Source organism: Emiliania huxleyi (assembly GCF_000372725.1).
Source record: "Emiliania huxleyi CCMP1516 unplaced genomic scaffold EMIHUscaffold_105, whole genome shotgun sequence".
Taxonomy (NCBI): Eukaryota; Haptophyta; order Isochrysidales; family Noelaerhabdaceae; genus Emiliania; species Emiliania huxleyi.
The window spans coordinates 321,470-340,339 of NW_005202113.1; the positions used below are offsets into that span (position 1 = coordinate 321,470).

The 18,870-nt window shown below is 64.9% G+C and overlaps 5 protein-coding genes across 5 annotated transcripts; 2 read left to right on the plus strand and 3 right to left on the minus strand.

Moving 5' to 3' along the window:
- Window positions 1-2,295: 2,295 nt before the first annotated feature.
- On the plus strand, window positions 2,296-6,260 carry EMIHUDRAFT_454271 (hypothetical protein; the record flags this gene model as incomplete). Its single annotated transcript, XM_005792764.1, has 14 exons — window positions 2,296-2,352; window positions 2,578-2,625; window positions 2,781-2,843; window positions 2,940-3,041; window positions 3,225-3,362; window positions 3,725-3,808; window positions 3,889-3,960; window positions 4,104-4,211; window positions 4,459-4,589; window positions 4,711-4,780; window positions 4,949-5,086; window positions 5,156-5,206; window positions 5,277-5,497; window positions 5,801-6,260. The coding sequence occupies 14 exons, from the start codon at window positions 2,296-2,298 to the stop codon at window positions 5,907-5,909; spliced, it is 1,392 nt and encodes a 463-aa protein (XP_005792821.1). The 3' UTR covers window positions 5,910-6,260.
- Window positions 6,261-6,707: 447 nt separating this feature from the next.
- EMIHUDRAFT_428787 (hypothetical protein) lies at window positions 6,708-8,743 on the minus strand (the record flags this gene model as incomplete). Its single annotated transcript, XM_005792765.1, has 2 exons — window positions 7,813-8,743; window positions 6,708-7,742 (listed from the first exon to the last, which is right to left on the minus strand). The coding sequence occupies exons 1-2, from the start codon at window positions 8,632-8,634 to the stop codon at window positions 6,708-6,710; spliced, it is 1,857 nt and encodes a 618-aa protein (XP_005792822.1). The 5' UTR covers window positions 8,635-8,743.
- Window positions 8,744-9,251: 508 nt separating this feature from the next.
- EMIHUDRAFT_108586 (hypothetical protein) lies at window positions 9,252-10,685 on the plus strand (the record flags this gene model as incomplete). The annotated part of the gene is made up of 4 exons (XM_005792766.1): window positions 9,252-9,791; window positions 9,891-10,217; window positions 10,319-10,411; window positions 10,554-10,685. 4 exons carry the CDS (start codon window positions 9,252-9,254, stop codon window positions 10,683-10,685), a joined length of 1,092 nt encoding a protein of 363 aa, XP_005792823.1.
- Window positions 10,686-13,620: 2,935 nt separating this feature from the next.
- Window positions 13,621-14,419, minus strand: EMIHUDRAFT_439681 (hypothetical protein). The gene has a single exon (XM_005792767.1). It carries the CDS (start codon window positions 14,377-14,379, stop codon window positions 13,873-13,875), a length of 507 nt encoding a protein of 168 aa, XP_005792824.1. The 5' UTR covers window positions 14,380-14,419; the 3' UTR covers window positions 13,621-13,872.
- A 601-nt stretch (window positions 14,420-15,020) lies between these two features.
- On the minus strand, window positions 15,021-15,619 carry EMIHUDRAFT_108588 (hypothetical protein; the record flags this gene model as incomplete). Its single annotated transcript, XM_005792768.1, has 2 exons — window positions 15,021-15,494; window positions 15,599-15,619. The coding sequence occupies 2 exons, from the start codon at window positions 15,617-15,619 to the stop codon at window positions 15,021-15,023; spliced, it is 495 nt and encodes a 164-aa protein (XP_005792825.1).
- Window positions 15,620-18,870: the final 3,251 nt, after the last annotated feature.

Below are 18,870 nucleotides of genomic sequence, written 5' to 3' on the forward strand. Positions count from 1 at the left end.
ACAATGGAGTATCGGAATGCAGGCCGACTTGGCAACATGATGTTTTTGTACGCAGCAGGTTTTGGTATGGCTTGCCACAGCGGCGTCAGGCTGATGCTGACAAGCTCAAATCGAAGCCGGTCTTTCTGTAATGCCTTTCCAGCAGCCCTAGCTTGTGACAGCGCGGCCATGCATAATGACCCCGACATGCGTCAGCCCTGGCACAATATTGAAAATGAGCTCCTCTCATGGCAGCCGCGTCCGTGGTGGCCGCTCCATCCTGGTCTCAACAGGGTTGGAGGCTATAGGCAGTCCCCGGCATACTGGGAGGGCTGTCATACGCAATCCCTTCGAGACCAGTTCCGCTTTGCCCCTGCGATACAGGATGCAGCCGCCCAGTTGCTGAGAGCACATGGATTGGTGGTGACATCGATTGATGGCCAAACACCCACCGCCCAGTGCGGCAGCGTTTACGCCCGATTTAACGACAGCACAGGAGACGGCTACTTTGATTGTCACCCAACGGAGGCCTTCTACTCGCAAGCTTTGCCGCGTCTCGCCGAGATGTTACAAGCGCGAGGCAAACCCAAATGGGTATTCCTCACATCCTCTTATGCAAGCACTCCCGCCCAGCGCGAGGCTCTGTACGCCAAAGGCAGTCGTGAGGCGAATGCCAGCGTTGTGGCCATCGACCATCGCAACCCCGCCGTCGTAATGTGTGCGCTGTCTATGTGTGGCGGTGCGGTGTTCAACTTTGGGTCATTCAGTTGGTGGGCCTCCTTTCTCACCGGAGGCCCTGTCGTCTTCGATGCGACACTAACGGACAGCACCAAGAGACGTTGGTGCTCATCATTTCATCATTGGCAGCCTTCCTGCGGTAGAGATGCCGAAGGTTTCGTGATGGCCCATCTGCCCAGTTCGTGGACGCCTATTGGCAGACCGAGCGGCCATGCGATACGCATGTGCGCGAAACCGAGGTCTCAACTGGGCTACAGCTCGCTAGCCGAGCCTAGCCTGCCGGCGGCGGCCCCGGCCTTCTCGTCTGCCGTCTCCTCGATGGGGGCGTCCTCGCTCCTGAGCTCCTGCTCGCCGCTCACCGTGCCCGCCCTCGTCCTCGTCCTCTTCGCTATCGCAACCTACGCCTCCTGGCGACCCGTTTTGGCGCGGGATGTGTGGCCTCGTGAGCCGTGTTAGGGGCTAAGAAAAATCTCAAGACACCTTGACGAGACGAACGCCCCCCCGCCTCTGGCGTCTCTGTGCGTCCCGCAGGGGGGCTCTGCCGTCTGCCCGGGCGCCCGCTGCAGTAGGGGGTGCGCATGGGGGTGCGCGGCGCCCCAAAATATGAGACCGACCCAGGTCGCAGTTCTCTTGCGCTTCGGCGGTTAGTGGTCACGAACCCGAACACCCTTCGGAGTCGCTCTCCTCATCGCAAACCCTGGTCCGCAGTCCGCCTTCGGGTCCGTACGTAAGAGCTACATACACTGAGAGAGAGGGCGTTAGGGGCCCTAGACTAGAGAACACCCGCCCCTTCTCCCTTTTCCCCCGCTATTAGTACACTGAAAATCCACCAGTGTGGGATTTTGCGCAATGCTTGACTCTGAAAAGCTCGCCGATCCCTGCGGTGAGCGCTGTGGTCGCCGCAGACTGGCTCCGACTAGAGCTGTTTAACGTTGGGAGCTGAACAGTGTTGCTAGTGTTAACAGTAACAACAGAACAACAGTGGGGCTCCCCAACAACAGTAGCTAACGTTAGGCCGGCTGAACAACAATAAGGAAGGCCTACCAGTGACCCACGACGATCTCCAGCGTCCAGTGCGGGTAATACCCGAAAATACCCGGGAAAACCCAGGTATTTTCGGGGTTTACCCGGTTTTTTGGGGATTTTCTGCTTGCTGACCGCTGAACAACAGTAACAACAGTAACAAACAGTAACAGCTTGGGCTGGGGAGAACACTTGAACAACGTTAAGGATTTCAGCCAACAATAGCGCAACTGTTAGGCCCAAAGTTAATGTTAAACAGCTCTAGCTCCGACTTGACGGCAGCATGGAGACGTGATGCCTCCAAATGCTGCCGTCGAGTTGAAATCGACATGCAGCTCGATCTTTGCCCCGCAGGAGGGATATGGCATATGCGGCCTTGCCCCATGACAACCATATGTCCATATCCGCTTGGCGAAAAGAAAAATAAACCGAGCACGGGACTGGCGCGCACTGGCACCGAGAAAGAATAAAATTGTCAGCCGCTGGTTGTGTAACAACGTTTCTTTGTTACTCTTTCGAAGGGTTCCGTCTGATCGCTCCTTTTGGTACATGCACATGCACATTCTGTCCGAGCATGCTGTCTGTGGACGCATGAACGCGAAGATCACCGTCGTCCGCGCGTGGCCGCGCCGACCCCTCCGCCTCCCTCCGCCTCGCCGTCGCCGCCGCCTCCGTCCGCCTCGCCATCGCCGCCGCCTCCCTCGTCCTCACGCGATTATGATGAACAGCCACAGCGACATACGTGGCCGAGATGTCTGGCCCCGGCCTCTGTCTGCGCCCCTCGCCGCGCCCAACACCTCTTCTGGCGCCCACACGCCGCCCCGCCGCCGAGAGCAGGCGCTGGGCGACTCGCTCATCATGCGCACTTGGAGCACTTGGAGTGCAGTCGGTGACCTCACATCCGGGGCCGGGGAGCTCAGAAGCGCACCCAGCGGGCCGGATGATCGCACGACTTTTTTCGCGGGATGAAGGGCCCCTGACTGCACAGCAGCAGCCCGACCCCACGCTCCGCTCGTAGCGACCCCACGCTCCGCTCGTAGCCTCTCGTCATGGCGCTCCTCGCTGTGGCGGTCGGCCCGTTGATCACGGGCTCTCGCTGCGACGTGCGCATGGGCGTCGGTGCGTCGGGCGCGGGCGCCAGGCGCGGCCGGCCCCGCGGCACGGCTGTCGTGGGTGGGGCTGAGCCTCCGATGCTCGAGGCGCACGCGGCGCTTGTGTCGGCGCTCCGCGGCCTGAATTTCGACAACACAGCGGTGCGGACGCTCGCCGTCGATCCGCAGCTGGGTGGGCCCGTGCGGCAGGTTCGAGGTGCGCATGTGGTGCGGGTCGAGCCGACCCGGCTAAAGTCGCCCGAGCTGGTGGCGACGAGCGAGGCGCTCGGCCTGCTGGGATTGCCGCTGGGCTCCGGCGGCGCGGAGGCCGCTGATGCCGGCGACGACGCCGACGATGACGCCGACGCCGACGCCGCGCTGCTCGACCCGGAGCGGCTGCCGCTCGCGATTCGGTCGGACCTCGCCGCCTATCTGTCGGGCAACGAGCAGCTGCCGGGGGCGGAGCCGTTCGCGGCGGCGTACTGCGGGCACCAGTTCGGCCGCTTTGCGGGGCAGCTGGGCGACGGCGCCGTAATCTCGCTCGGCGAGATTGTGAGCTGCGGGGGCGGCGCCGTCGGCAGCGAGTTGCTTGGTGGCGAGGAGGAGGGCGGCGGCGGCGAGGAGGGGTGCGGCGGAGAGGGGTCGGCCGGGGAGGAGGCGGCGGGCGGGCCGGAGCAGGATGGCGCGGTCGCGGCGGGCGGCGGCAGGCTCGGCGAGTCCGCGGGCGGCGAGGTCGGGAGCGAGGGGCGGTGGGAGCTGCAGCTCAAGGGCGCAGGCCGGCCGCCCTAGATGCTAGAGACCACCCCAGATGCTAGTGACCACCGCGCACTGTTGAGCTCCGTCGTGACGCTGCAGGCCCGACGCCGTTCTCTCGCGCCGCCGACGGGAGGAAGGTGCTGCGCTCGTCGATCCGGGAGCTGCTCGCGTCGGAGGCAATGCACGCGCTGCGGCTGCCGACCACCCGCGCGGCGGCCCTCGTCTCCTCGGACGCTCGCGTCTCGCGCGACGCGGGCAGCGACGGCCATCTGCGCGAGCATCCCATCTGGGAGCCCTCGAGGAGCCGTCGAGGAACCTTCCTGCAGGCAACAACGGGCAGCTGCGCGAGGAGCGGTGCGCGGTGCTCGCGCGGGTGGCTCGCTCCTTCCTCCGCTTCGGCTCCTTCGAGCTCTGCCTGAACGAGACGGACGGGCGGGAAGGGCCGTCGGCGCGCGGAGGAGGCGTCGGGCGCTCGCCCCAGACCTCTCGAGATGCGCCGAGATTGCCCGGGCCTAGGCTGGGATGACGGAGGAGGTGCTCGCGCCTCTCTTCGAGTACGCGCTGCAGCGCCACTACCCCCACCTCTGCAGCCTGCCCAGCCGCACGCAGCGCGTCGCCGCCTTTGTCGCCGAGGCCACGGAGTCTAGATGCGGGACATTTCCCGGACACTTCCCAGACACTTCGCAGACACTTCCAAGGACGGGGAGAGACGCTCACGGGCTGCACGTGCCCTGCCCGGCTGCACCCACGCTGCACCCACGCTGCACCCACGCTGCAGCCGCGCTCTTCTCTGCCGCCCCGCGCTCTCGCGAGGCTCAGCAGGCCGCTCTCGGGATTGCACCCTCGCCCGCGCCGCGCTCCCGCACCGCAGGTGGCGCGTCGGACAGCGCAGCTGGTCGCCGGGTGGCAGACGGTGGGCTTCGTGCACGGCGTCCTCAACACGGACAACATGGCAATCACGGGCGACACCATCGACTACGGCCCCTTCGGCTTCGTCGACCAGTGCGCGCCCATCGCCGCCCCAGCGCCCGCCTCGCATGCGCGCCACCTTAAGCCCGCGTTCCGGGCGCCGCCTGCACGCCCCGCAGTCGCCCGCCGCTCTGACGCGCCGCCGCGCCCGCAGGTTCGACCCCGACTACTCGCCAAACGACTCGGACGCGGCGGGCCGCTACTCGTACCGCCAGCAGCCCGCCGTCAGCGCTTGGAACTTGCGCAGGCTCGCCACCGCCCTCGCGCCGCTCGGGAGCGAGGGGGGGGCGGCGGAGGCGGCGGCGGAGGCGGAGGCGGCGTTCTGGGTCGAGTACGAGCCGGAGGTGCGGCGGCGGTGGCGGAGCAAGCTGGGTCTGCTGCTCACCGACGAGGGCGAGGCGGACGACGCGCTGCTCGAGTCGCTGCTCGGCGTGATGCAGCGGACGGGCGCCGACTTCACAAACACGTTTCGCGCGTTGTCTCGCATCGGCTGGGAGGCGAGCGAGGCGGCGAGCTACCGCGCGCCGCAGGTCTTCGACGCGGTGCTCGAGCACCATTCGTGCATCGACCGCGGCTAATGAGCTGTCACCTCCTAACAGGACTTTGACGCGGTGCTCGAGTACTGCTTGGCGCAGTGCGCATCCACAGAGGTCCGCCGCCCTGTTCTCCCCGCCACCCCGCCTGTCATCCCCCCCATCTTCCTCCCTGACCACCCGGCAGGCGATGCTCAAGCGCGCGCGGCCAATCTTCCACCCGAAGGCGCTCGCCCGCCTCGCCGCGATCGCGCAGACCGAGCCGGAGCGGCTGGCGCAGTTTGGGCTGGACGCGTCCGTCGTGGCGCGAGAGACGCAGCGCGCCGCCCGCCGGGAGGCGCTCGCCCGCGTGACGCCGCGCGACAAGAGGCTCTCTGACGCGGAGGCGTGGCGCGCGTGGCTGCACGCGTACCGGCTGCGCCTCTGGCGGGAGCGGCGCGCCGTGGCGGGCGCCGACGACGAGGACGCGCCCGCGACGGCCGCCGCCCTCGAGGCCGCCGCGGCGCGCCGGCGCGCGGTGATGGGTGCGTCCAACCCGCGCTTCGTGCTGCGGCAGCACATCGCCGCGCGCGTGATCGAGCGGGCCGAGGCGGGGGACTACGTCGAGCTGCGGCGCGCGCCCGCCCCCGCGCCCTCCCCGCCCGCGTTTGCCCGCCCGCCCAGTCCTGTCCGATCTCGGCGGACCTCTCGACTGGTCTCGGCTGCCTGCAGGCGGGTGCAGCGCCTCCTGGCAAAGCCGTACGACGACCAGGGCCACGCCCTCGTCGAGCGGTACGCCTCGCTGCCGCCCGACTGGTCGCACGATCTCGTCCTCACCTGATCGAGTTAGGCCCGCGCCCTTGGCGCGCCCGGCGGGGCGCGAGGGGGCGTGGGTGGGCGGCGGGAGCCGCGCGCTGTACTCGCGCGGAGCGACGGATGAAGGACACGCCCTTAAGGCCTCGCTGCTGCGAGCCCGGGCGGCGTCCGGAGAAGACCGCTCCGCACGGAACGCGAGTTCAAGCGCGCGCCCGCCCTCTCCATGATGGGGGTTGTACGGCTGGCTCACAGAGCGGTGATGAACTGATGTCCGGTGCCCCCCAGCGCACAACTACACTGCGCGTGGGTGTTTTTGACGTGCAGTCCGAGTAGAGGTCCTCATACACACTTGCTTGGGTGGGAGTAAGTACTGTGTACTCTCCGCGGTCCCGCGCGGCGCGCGTCTTTTTCGCGGCTGATCGAAGCCTGCCAACCGCGCCCGCGCGCGCGCCGCGCGGGCCCCGCACTGGCCCGAGGGGTCAGCGCACAGAGCGGTCTCCGGTCTGGGGGGTGGGCCGGTCTGGGCCACTGCGCAGTGCCACTGGGCGCTCCACTGCGAGGTCCTCGCCCAAAACCCTCAACACTCCGCTTAGCGTGTTTGAAGGATGTCTGAAAAAGTAGCAAGGCGCTCTCGGCAGCAGCCCCTTGGAGTGTGAAGGCTTCGTAGCCCTCCGGTCTACTACGTAGTGAAGATCCGCAGGACTGGAGCGAAAAAAAAGCAAGCGAGTGCTTCGGCAGGGCGCGTCCCCGATTTCCGAAAACACCCAGTGTAGCGATTTCGAATGGGACGCTCGTGGTCGTGCTAGCGCTCGTGGTCGTGCTATCAGACGCCCAGCGTGATGTTGAGTCGGAGGCAGAGGTAGGCCGCCACGCGCAGAGCGAGGGCGATGGTGATCAGCATGGCTCCGCAGAGGCCGACGGAGAGCCCGTCGTAGCCGAGCGCGCGGATCACCTCGTCGCCCGAGAAGGGGCACGCGTCGCCAAACTCGCCGACGCCAGCCTGGTCGCAGTCGACCTCGCGGCCGCCAAACTCGTTGATCACCATGCCGCTGTAGCCCCAAAACATGAAGGACGCGTACCGCATCCACGAGATCCACCCCGGGATGCGGTCGACGCCGACGTAGAAGCCTCCGAATAGCATCACCATCAGCACGAAGATGAAGGACACGCACGAGGAGAGGGCGAGGTCCGGGATGAGCAGAGAGATGAAGAGGCCGATCGACTGGCCCGTGAAGACGGTGCTCAGCGAGAGGGCGAGGTAGGTGAAGAACGGGCCCGCGCCGGGGCGCAGCCCGACGGAGAAGTAGATGATGATGGCGTAGAGCACGGGCAGGACGAGAATGGCGAACGAGTCGGCGGCGGAGCGCGCCAGGAAGTAGGGCAGCATGCGGTACGTGCCGCAACGCCGCTCGCGCAGCATGAGCTGCCTCTCCAGCGGGAACAGGCGCAGCACCGTGTTCTGCGCGTTGAAGGCCTGCTGGATGTTGACGAAGAAGAGGACGCCCTTGATGTCGCTCACCGTCGTGGCGCCGCTCCACAGGATGGCGGCGATGACGGCGACGGCGAGGATCTGAAAGATGTTGGTCAGGTTGTAGACGTCGCCGCGCTGCTGCTTCGCGCTCCGCTCGAGCAGCACGCAAAACTGCCACCAGCTGCTCGTGGCAAAATGCGACCCGGCCAGCCGCGCCGCCGACGGCAGCTTGGCGCGCCGCGAGCTCGCCTCCTCCACCGCGCCGCCGTCCGCGCCCGCGCCGCCGTCGCCGCGCCCCTCCCGCGCCCAGCAGTCGAGCAGCTGCGCGGGCCGCTCGTCGACGAGATCGATGAGCCAATCGGCCGGATTGGTGAGACTTGGCAGCGCCTACGTGACGAGGCCAAGAGTGGTGTTGCCGCCATGCATGGTCGCGACCGGCGCTTGCTCGGCAGCAGACCTCTCCGAGCGCGCCCTGCATGTAGGCGACGGCGTCGGCCGCCGCTCCGTTGTAGGCGACGCGGCCGCCGGAGAGGAGGAGGAGCTGGTCAAAGAGGGAGAAGATGTTGGAGCGCGGCTGGTGGACCGACAGCACCAGGATCATCCGGTTGGTGCGGGCCACGGACTGGAGGCAGCTCGTGAGCGAGAGCGCGGTGGCGGCGTCGAGGCCGGACGTCGGCTCGTCGAGGAAGAGCAGCGGCGGCCGAGCCACGAGCTCTGCGCCGACGGCGGTGCGCTTCCTCTCCCCGCCGCTGACGCCGCGCTTCTTCTCGCTGCCGATGGCGGTGTGCGCGCAGTGCTCCAGGCCGAGCTGCTGCAGGGTCGTCTGCACCCGCCGGTCGCGCTCCTCGTCGCCGAGCGACTGCGGCAGCCGCAACCGGGCGGCAAACTCGATCGTCTCGCGTACCGTCAGCGCGGCGAGGAGGAGGTCGTCCTGGAAGACGAAGCCGCAACGGCGGAAGAAGGCCTTGGTCGGCGCGGCGCCGCCGAGCGTCACCTCCCCCGCCTCCAGTTTGGCGCCCTTGGGAGCGCGGCCCGCGAGGAGAGAGAGCAACGACGTCTTGCCAGAGCCGCTCGGGCCCATCAATGCGATCATCTCGGAGGGCGCAACGCAGCCGCTCACGTCGTCGAGTATAACCTTGCGCTCCCCCGCGTTGGACGTACGAGCGCTCGCGCGGCGACGCCAGTTTCGCCTGTGCGTCTGCGCCACGCGCACGCTCAGCCGGAGGCCGCTCCACGACAGCGCCTCCTCGCCGAGGTCGATGGTGACGCGCTCGGTCATGTAAGCTCAACACAGGCTGAGAGGCGAGTCGGGTACGGTGGCGCGGGACGCGCAGCGGCGGCGGCGAGCAGCCGTGCGCTCCGTGCGCGGTGAGGCGGCGAGGGCGAGGGCACCAAGGGTGAGTCGTTCGTGGTAGCTTCCTAGGCATGTTTTCTTTTGCGTCCCTTAACCGCAAAGCCCGCGAAAGGCCGGCGCGACGAAGGTCTCGGGCGCCTCGGCCTGGTCGGACGCGGGCGCTCGCTCGCGCGGCAGTTGTCCTTGGATGCGAACGGAGGTCGCGTCCAAGGAAGGGGTGGCGGCTTTCTTGGCGGCTTCGCTGGGTATCCGGAGAGAGAGAGATTTTTAGCAATACCAAACAACTCTAACACTCTACACTCACACGTCATTTGGGGCCTGGAGCCCTGTTCACGCGCGCGCGGCTTCACCTTCAGCTGGCGTCCGGCGGTTGATTCGCTCACTTCATTTTAGGCGGAACTCCTTTTCCTTCATTTGGCCGGCTGGGTGGTCGGGACACGCTCGCTCGCCTTGTCCTTGGATGCGACAACGGAAGACGCGTCCAACGAGGAGCTGGGGTGGTGGCTTCGCGCCGGGTTTTTCTTTAGTTCATTGGGGCGGAAATGCTCTTGCTCGCTTCCGGCCAGGCCGCAGCAGGCTACCTCGCCTCGCCGGCGCCTCGTGCCGTGCGGGAGCATCGCGTCGGCGGCGCCTCGTGCTCGCGGCTGCGCTCGCCGGTGGCGATGCGCTGGGGCGAGCGCCTCGACAAGGAGAGCATCGGCGACCCGGAGGCGAAGCCGACGGCGCTGCAGAAGGACCACGGCAAGCTCATCATCACGCTGGCGACGACGGGCAACATCAACACAAAGGAGCGGAATCCGGCGCTCCCGTGCTCGCCGGAGGAGATGGCGGACGACATGCACGAGTGCATCAAGCTGGGCGTGTCGGTGCTGCACATCCACGCTCGGGACGAGAACAACAAGCCGACGATGCGTGTGGACAAATTCCGCGAGACGGTGCGGCGGGTGAAGGAGCGCGATCCCGACGTGGTGATCCAGATCTCGACGGGCGGCCGCGCGCCGCTCGACGGCGTCGACCCGGGCACCTGGCGGATGGACCCGCTCAACCTGAAGCCCGAGATGGCGTCCTACACGCCCGGCTCGGTCCCGCCGCCGCGCCCGCAGCGTCCAACCCCCCAGCCACGCCTCGCCCCGACCCGCCCGCCGCAGCTCGCCGATCCGCTGCGCGCGCCTCGGCCGCAGGTGAACCTCGGCCCCATCGTCTACCAGAACAACGCCAAGCTCGTGCAGGACATGGCGCAGCGCTTCTGCGAGACGGGCATCAAGCCGCAGGTGGAGGTGTTCGACACGAACATGATCTCGAACTGCGACCTGCTGGTCAAGCAGGGGCTGCTCAAGCGGCCCATCGACTTTGGCTTCGTGATGGGCGCGCCCGGCGCGCAGGAGTGCTCGCTGCGCCAGCTCGGCCACCTGACCAGCATGCTGCAGCCCGGAGACACGTGGACGTCCATCGGCATCGGAAAGTTCGAGATGCCGCTCGCCTACATGGCGATCGCGATGGGGGGGCACGTACGCGCTGTCGCCCCTCCGCCCCCCTCCCTCTCGAGGTGCGCCAGCGGCGAGGCGGCGGGCGGGCTGCGACCTCGCTGCCGCCGCCTCGCGCGCCGCAGGTGCGGGTCGGGCTCGAGGACAACAACAAGACGCCCGACGGCAAGCTCGCCACCAACTACGAGCTGGTCAAGCACATCGTCGACGTGGCAAAGGTGATGGGGCGCGAGATTGCCACCCCCGCCGAGGCGCGCGAGATGCTCTCGATGCCCGCCGCTAAGGCGCGCCCGCCGCCCCTCCCCTCCCTCGCTCGCCCCTCCCCGCGCCGCGGCCCTCCACCAAGGCTGCGCCTCGCAGGCGGACGAGATCCTGCCGCAGCTCGACCCGTCGGTGCCGCTCGACTCGCTCGTCTCGGACTGGAGCCCGTACGCGGACCTCGAGCAGAGCGAAGGCCCGTCACTCGAGCTGAGGCCGAGGGCGGGCCTGTAGAGCGCGCGGACTCCCCAGAGCACACCGAGCGACGCGCGTCACGCGGCCTGTGCGTCACGAATCAGGGAGCAGGCGATGAAAAGCGCACTGCGCTCCTTTTTTGTGTCTCTGTTTTATCTGTCCCTCCGGGGACCCTGCCGAGCGCGCCGAGAAGCCCCGTCTCAGACACCAGAGGTCGGCCTCGCCGCCCCGCCAAAATGCAAAAAACGTGTTCGGCCCGCGGAGGGCCGGGTGCGCAGATAGAGGTAGGGCTGGCGTGTGGGGCCTCAGGTAAAGGTAAACCTGTCTCAGACCGCCGGAGTACAGGTAGAGGTAAACGGAGCCCACGTGAGGGGAGGTAAACGTACGACCGTGGCCCCGTGAGGGCTCGAGGTGGGGCCACGACGCAAGGCCCCGCGAGAGCGCTTCGCCTGCGGCGCGCCTGCCCGGCCATGGACCAGGCTTCACCGCCGCTTGCTGACGGCTGATCGCATCGCCTACCGCATCGCGAATGACCAGTGCCGCGACCACTTGGACCTTGCACTGCCTGCCTGCTGACCCGGTGCAAAGAATCTGCGTCTCAGCTCTTCGGCGCATTGATTGTGCATGATTGCTCAAAAGTGGCTCGAATTGGCAATCCACCGCAATGCGAACATGAATGGAGAGCACATGCAACACGGACGCAGGCTTGACGTTGGCGACGTCGGTTATCAGAGGGGTCAGGTCATAGTGACGCGCTCGATGGGATGCTGCATTGACGCAGACAGCAAAAGCATCGCAGCGGAGACCTTCTCATGAGTGGCGGCTCGCACCATGTGGCAGTGCGGACACCAGGTGCGCGAATTTAAGAGCCATTTTTGATTCCGTGGTTTTGGCACTGTCTACCAACTTTGGTACAAATCGACTTGGTCTGCACTGGGCACAGCTGAGCCCGGCGCTGCCTCCATTCTGAAAGTGTAGAAGGGGAGGCAGCATGTCAGGCTGCGAACTCTGCTGTGCGCCGAAAAGCGGTATGGCGCCGAGGAGGCCATTTTCCTATTAGAAAAGGCTGTCGACATCCAAAATTTTCCTCGCTGCGCGCCCAATCATGGTGCCATGGTGGGCACGCAGCGCGCGGGGCGCCTGTGGCGCCCATTTTTTGAAATGTCTGCCACTCACCTAAGTGGCTCTCTCAAACACTCGTGCGGCTGCGCATTTTATTTTCTTCTCGGCGAGTGAAAATCGCAGATTATGTTGTATCGAGATCGCAATATCTCGAGATGAGACCACTCGAGAGATCACTGTTCACTCGCCTCTCGCGCGAGAGAGATCCTCGAGGCGAGATCACGCACAGGTAAATCACGGCTACGTTGCTCAGAGGTAGAGGTAAAGGGCCCACGGCTGCCCAGAGGTAAAGGTAAGAGGGCCGCAGGCCCTCAGAGGTAGAGGTAACCTAGACCCCTCCTACCCGGCCCTCCGGGCCGAACGCGTTTTTGAGCGAGTGACGGGTAATCGTGGCCGTGGCCAAGAAAATCAAAATATTGAGCTCTCTGTTTGGACCACGGTGAAAAACTCGACGGTTTTGGGCGTTTCAGAGCACGCTGAATCGATTGGCTGAGCTATAATTCTCGCCAGCCCTTTCCTTTCATAATTATTGACTCAAAACTCGATGATCGCGCGACTTTGGAGCCGTTATAGCTCAGCCAAAACGTTCCTCTCGAAAAATTGACTTAGGAAGCCGCAAACGGCAGCTTCTGAAAGACTCACCGGCGCTTATTCTCTTGATCTTTCAAAACCTAGGCCTGCGGCCAAAATTTTCTAAAGGCCGCTGCGCGGCCAGCGCAATGCGCAACCAGACAGCGACCGACAGTCAGCAGCAGACTGTGACGATTGGCGGCCTCGCGCCCTCAGTCGACCTCCTCTACCAACTCCCCTGCCCAGCCCATATGCCTCATCCACGGTGGCGCAACCACTCGCGCAGGGAGAGAGAGAAAGTCGGCGATCTGCGCCGTGCAGATGAGCTCCGCCTCGTCTGCGTCGAGGACGCCCATCGCAGGGCTGTCATATAGCGCCATTGCACATGACGTACTGCATGTTGTTCATTACTTCGCAGGTGCCAAAGTCGAGGATAAACTCACTCAGCGATGGCGAAGGCTGCACTCCCGGCCGGCGGTAGGAGAGATGAAGGCTAATGTACTTCGCAGTGTACGGTGCCTTCCGGCGCGAACAGTGCCCGGGACGAAAGAGGAGGCGACGTCTCCCTCGTCCATGGACGGTGTAGCCAGCTTGAGAGACGGGAACGAACGGCGGTGAATCGCCGACAGCGGCGCCTTCGTTCCTTTCCAGTGAATCGCCGGCGGGTGCCCTGAGCGTTGTATCTGTCGGCCAGTTGCCGCACCGCCGGCAGCAGCTCCACAGCAGCCGCCCAGATGGCGCCGGTTAGGACAGGAGCGAAGCCGCGTGGACACGGCTGAGCGACGCCGTGCGTCTCGTTTGGATGCTGCAGGCATGCCGGGCAGCGCGCCGTGCTCCATACCGCGCGTCGGGCGCCCGCCGAAATCTTCGATTTCTTTGGCGTAGGAGACCAAAAACCCTGAAAATTTTCTTCGCCTGCGGCGGGCAATTAATTTCGCTACTTTCGCTTTCACAGCTCTTTCACACGACTTTATCCGTCACTCGCTCTTTTGTATATAGACCCCGCAATCTGCTCTCTTGCGGGGCGGACGCTTTGTCGCGCGTTGCTGCTTGCTCTGGCCTCTGGGTCTGGCGGCGCGCGGCCCCCGCCGCCCCCCCCCTTCCGCCCGCGCTGTGCTCACATAGCCCCTCTGCCGCGCGCCTCGCTGGCCCCCGTGCGTTTTACACACATCAACGGCGCTGCTCGGCGCACACTCCTTTATACCCTTGGGCGCACAGCTGCACACACAGATCACGGATCGGTGGCTTTGATCATATGTGTCTGAATCACGTCTCGGCATGGTTGGAGGTGCACATGCGTATTCCACAAATAAAATATGTGACACACACAGCGCACCCTGATATCTCATACTCCACACACTCTGAGGGCGCCGCGCTCCAGCGTCACAATGCCCGGCGGCCCGTCCCCCCGTCAGATCAGCGTCAGATCCCGTCCCCGCGCACTCTCCACAAGGACTTTTACCGCACAACTCAATCGTACAAGTACTCGGAGGCGCATTCTGCCAGCAGCTCTGATGGTTCGCCTCGGTCCAGCTCACGCAATGTCCAATAGCGACTTTGGTACGTAAGAGGCACCGATGGAGACCAGCTGCGCATAGTCAGAGCGCTTCAGGCAGCGAATGCGAAGGTGGATCGGCTCAGCGGCTCCAGCACGCCGAATCGTGCAGCGCAGCTCGTATCGTTCCGCACTCACTGATCTGCAGTCCAGCATCGAGCCCTCGGCAAAGCCCGACACGTCTATGTGGTCGCCATCTCTGTGGAGTGTGCAGGGCCGGTAGAAGAGGCCAGTCGACGTCTTTGCAAACACTCTGATGTAGAGCCAGCGAGGTGGTCGCAGCGTGGCTGTCGGCACGGACGCAGGCAGGGGCACTGCAAAAGGGATCCCATCAATCGACCTGCTCAGCCGAACGACGGTGGCCTCCTGCAAGTCCACGTGATCAAGGAGTGGCTCCAGCGCAACGACGGTGGCCTCTTGCACGTCCACGTGGCTGCAGCCCAGAGACATGCTTTCGTCGGGGTGCACGATGGCGAGCGTCGCCATTGCTGGACGACGGTCTCTTGAGCGGGAGTCAGCGAGCCGCCAAAGGACTGAAAGTCGGGTCCTTGTGCTTCAGCTGGGGTTGAATTCTTTTTCTAAAAAAGTCATTTTGTCACACGGGTTGAGAGCGTGAAATCGTTCACAAAAATCGCACTATTCTCGACGCGCGTCGAGATCCAAAACTCGACGCGGCCAACTCCAAGCCCAAATCTGGCCAGAGCCCCATGCCTACCAACCGTCGGCTTCGCCGCTTCCGTTTCCTTGAGCACCCTCCCGTGGCTCCGAGGTCGGCCTTTCAGGATGCCACGTGCGCCGACCGTCAGCGCCACGCGCGGGAGCATGTGTCCAATGTGCCACGCGGCGGCGCGACAGTCACGGGACGACCGATGAAGCCAAACAAGCCACAAAACTCGCTCATTCAGAGCTCAGGTTTTCACCGATTTGCTGTGGGCGTTGGCTGAAAATAGTGCTCAAACCGACCAAGTTAAGCGAAAATCGGCCAAACGTGAAACGAAAACAGCACTATTTAAGGGCATCAGTAACTCGCCTCCGGCGGGGCCCCCCGCTACTAGTGTAAACCCATACAAAGTGCCTCTCCGAGAGCCGCAACGACGAATGCATATGGTCGCACACGGCGGCCGCATTTACCGAGCGTTCTCGACACGGTTACACCAGAACACCCGGTCACAGCCCGGTTGGTCCCACAGGGGCGCGAACGGCAGCCCTAGCCAGCGGCCCGAATCGATGACGTATCGCTTGATGTAGGACGAATCGGCGACGCGGTCGACGAGGTAGTTGCGTGAGGTGGTGGACGCGTTCAGCATGATGGCGCGCCCGTCCCGCCATGCGGTGCGGTCCTCCGACACGCTGTCCTCGATTGCGATGGCCTCGCACCCGATGCGCCAGAGGTGGTCGTACGCCTTGCCGTACTGCTCCCGGGCAGCCATCTCCTTGTCCTGCATGCGCGTCGCGAGCTGCTCGATGGCCTTGCGCAGCTGCGGCGCAATGGGCACCTCGTAGTACTGCGTGTAGTACTGCCAGCTCACTCGCTCCAGCGGCGTGTCCGGCAGTGGCCATGTCAAGCCGAACTGATCCTCCTCGGCCGCAATGCCGTATGCCTCGCGTAAAGTGAGTGGGTGTGGGATGCAAGTGCAAGTGCGAAAGCGCTTGCAGGTTGCAATTAGAGGGCAAAGGATCTGGTCAAGCTCTCGAGGCGGTTCACCGCTGCGACTGCTGAGAGCATCGAGATCATTAGCCGAGAACTTCCAGCGCAGCGTGTCGCGGAGCGCCTGCGCGACTACGATACAGAAGATGTCCTCCTTGTCGAGTAGCAGCAGCAGCAAAGCGTCTCCCGTGTCGTCGGCTACCGGCGAGAAAAAGTCCAGCGGTGCCGGCGACGGGCACAGGCCTGGCGTGGGGATGCTCATGCGGATTTCGCGCGCGCGCCCGCCGACGATCGCCGGGCGGCAAAGAAGAAGAAAAGGGTCAGCCGCGAAACACCTCTCCGACGCGCTCGACAATATAGTCTGCCGAGAAGTTCCTTTCTTACGCCCCATAGTGTAACGAAGTGCACTCGTCGGGCCTCCGCTCGAAGAAGTCCCCGGTTGCGGGGCTGCGCTGCTGCTGCGGGCGAACCCTATGTCGCGCCCTCCCACATGTTGGGTGAGCCGGCAGGAGAATGACCAAGGAGCGCGGGCGTGCAGCGCGAAGCTGCCTGCCCATGGGCCGGGAGCATGCGACGGGACGGCCAAGGTGCCGTCGCTCATCGTGATGTCTCAGAAGGGCCACGGCCACATCGCGTATGATGGCTCACGTCTGCGCGAGCGGCAAACAAGCTTTGAGGAGGTCAAGTTGAGCAATGGCAGCCTCGCGCGCGTGGCCGACGCGTTGCAGCTAAACTCGCTGCCGTGTGTGCCCTCCTCTCCTCGAGCGCTCTTCCGATGGGCCGCCGGTGATTGCGGTGCTACGATGGTGGAGGCATACCACCAGCTACGGCGCTGTGAGGGCAGCAAGCACGTCAGCGACTCGGGGCTGCGGCTGCTGACGGATTGCGCGGCGGGCGAGGTGGTGGCGGCATTCGTCGTAGCGGCCGTGGCGCCGCCGTGCCTGTCAGAGGAGGAGCACGAGCAGCTCCTGGCACTGCTTCGCGCGAGGGATATTGGGACAGAGGGGGGGCTGTCGACCATGCAGCGCGACGACAAGTGGTGGGTCATTTACGACAAGGCGCGCTCGCCGGGTTGGCTGCTGAATGCACCGCTGCTCGTTGGCGGCAGATGCCAGGGCGTGAGGAAGCCGCAGGCCAACGTCGTGCGGTACGTGCCGCAAGGAGAGGAGGGCGTCGTCTTTGTGGTGGCCAAGAAGCCGCTCAAGGCGGGAGATGACCTGTGGTTCGCGTACGGCTCGAGCAACGGCATGCTGCGGGAGGTGCGCGCGGCTCGCAAGGAGCGTAGCGAGAAGCGGCTGCGCGTGGACCGCGGGCCGGCGCAGCGGAAGGAGGCGCGGCGCCATCAAACGGACGCCGCGCGCAAAGCCCGCTGGACTGGCTCGTGGGAGCGACCCAACTCGCGTGTTGTTAAGGGGGGTGAGTGATACAAGCTTACTAAAGATGAATGTTCACGCGCACCCACACATGCACACTTCAGGCCGACCAACGCATCCCGATCGCGATACTAATCCAATGAAACCCAGGACTATTGGACTCGTGGTCGTTCATCACAAAGTAGCGGAGCGGAGCGGGCGGAGCACGCTCGGCACGCACATAGGTGTGCAGGCTCTCGCCAATCAGGCGAGCGACGTAGTCTCGAGCGCCAACTGTGAGTGGCCACTCGTAGCACGGATACGCGATCCTCGTCCCAGCGGGGGCATCTCTCCATGCCTGTCCCTCGTCAGGGTGAAACTGGTCGTAGAAGTACTGCGTCAGGTAGTACACCTCCTGCGTCTCGAGCATGACGGCCTCTTCCTCCAAAGGAGGGTCTCTCCGTCGCATATTGTTCAGCGCGTTGTTCCCAACGGTGATCCAGTTTTGCTGCACGGCGTCACTCACGTCGACCGTCAGCCACGCGCCATCGCTGGCATCTCGCATGGTCTGGATGCTGCGAGCAGCCACATACCCACAAGCAGGGCCTCTCTGAGTCATGTTTGTAGTGACCGTGACGTCAAAGCCGAGGCACCGAAGCCAGGCGATGAGCGCGTTCCTCGTGGCGACACATCGTGGCGACGCATGATAGAAGTCGATGACTCGTGCCTCAAGGATCGGCCTTGGAGCCATGGCTGCGAAGACTCGCCAGGGTTCGGCACTCTGCCCGACGAGTTGATGTGGCACCCGAAGCGTGGGCAGCCCGCGCCGAACAAGAGCGTCGGTGTTCCTCTGAACCTCACGGCTTGTTCCTCCGCTCGGACGAGTCGCCTGCTTCTTGGGCTCACTGTTGGGTTCGGCGCCACTGCTCGGTGCTGCGGGCCGCTTCCTCAGAGCCTTATCGGAGGGGGCAGGAGCCTTATCGGAGGGGGCAGGAGCCTTATCGGAGGGGGCAGAGGCTGGCCCGCTCATCCATGAGCGGAGGCTGCTGCTCCCGTTTGTCGGGCGCGACGATGACGGGCGCGACGCTGGCTTCGGCGCCTCGTGCCCGAGCCGTGTGGCGGTCCGCGCGGCGAGGCTGCGCAGCGTCGCCTCGTGCTCTATGCGCAGCTTGAGCGCCGGCTTCCTCGCAATCGTCTCGGTGAGTCGCTCGACGCCGGGCCACGAGGAAAAGGCAAAGTCGGACGGGTTGCGCACGCGGGTGAGGGCGACGAAGAGCAGCCCGACGCACCACTCATCCTCCCCAGCATCAAACACGACGCGCGGCAGCGTGAGGCCCTGCGCCTTGTGGACGGTCAGCGCGTAGGCGAGCATGAGCGGGAACTGCTGCCGCTTGTGTGCGGCTCCGTTCACATAGATCTCGCTCGCCGCGCGCCCGATGCAGACCAGCGCCTCGCACGACGAGTCGAAGTTGCCGGCGGGGCCATGTTCGTAGGAGGGGCCCTTGTAGCCGTCGCGGTGGGCCGTCGCCCGTCGCACCCTGAGCACCACGGCCTCGGTCATGCCCTTGGCGTTCACAATCACGTCGTGCACGTGACCGACTGTGCCGTTGCAGAGGCCGTGCTTGATGCAGAGGTTCCGCGTGATCATCACGCGAGCGCCGAGGCACAGAGACAGGTCGTTGGTCAAGTTGCGCATGTCGTCATCGTCGGCAGCGGCAGCGATGGCGCTCGAGTTGATGGCTGGGATAGTGATGCTCGGCGTCTTCCTCTCGAGCGCCGCCTCAATCTCAGCGTTGTTCCGCTCGTCTCGCTTGGCCTGCGTGGTCACGAGGTGGTACGTCTCGGGCGACGCAAACTGAGCCTGTCGCCCGTCGAGCCGCATGTGCTTCTTCATGTACTCCACATCGTCCCGGGTGGCGAGCCCGTCACGCACACGCAGCTGCACCTCTCGAAAAGAGTCGTCGGAGGTGCGCTCGA

Coding starts and splice junctions, on each gene's coding strand:
- EMIHUDRAFT_439681 (XM_005792767.1), bottom strand. CDS start 14,379: ATGGCGACGCTCGCCATCGTGCACCCCGACGAAAGCATGTCTCTGGGC.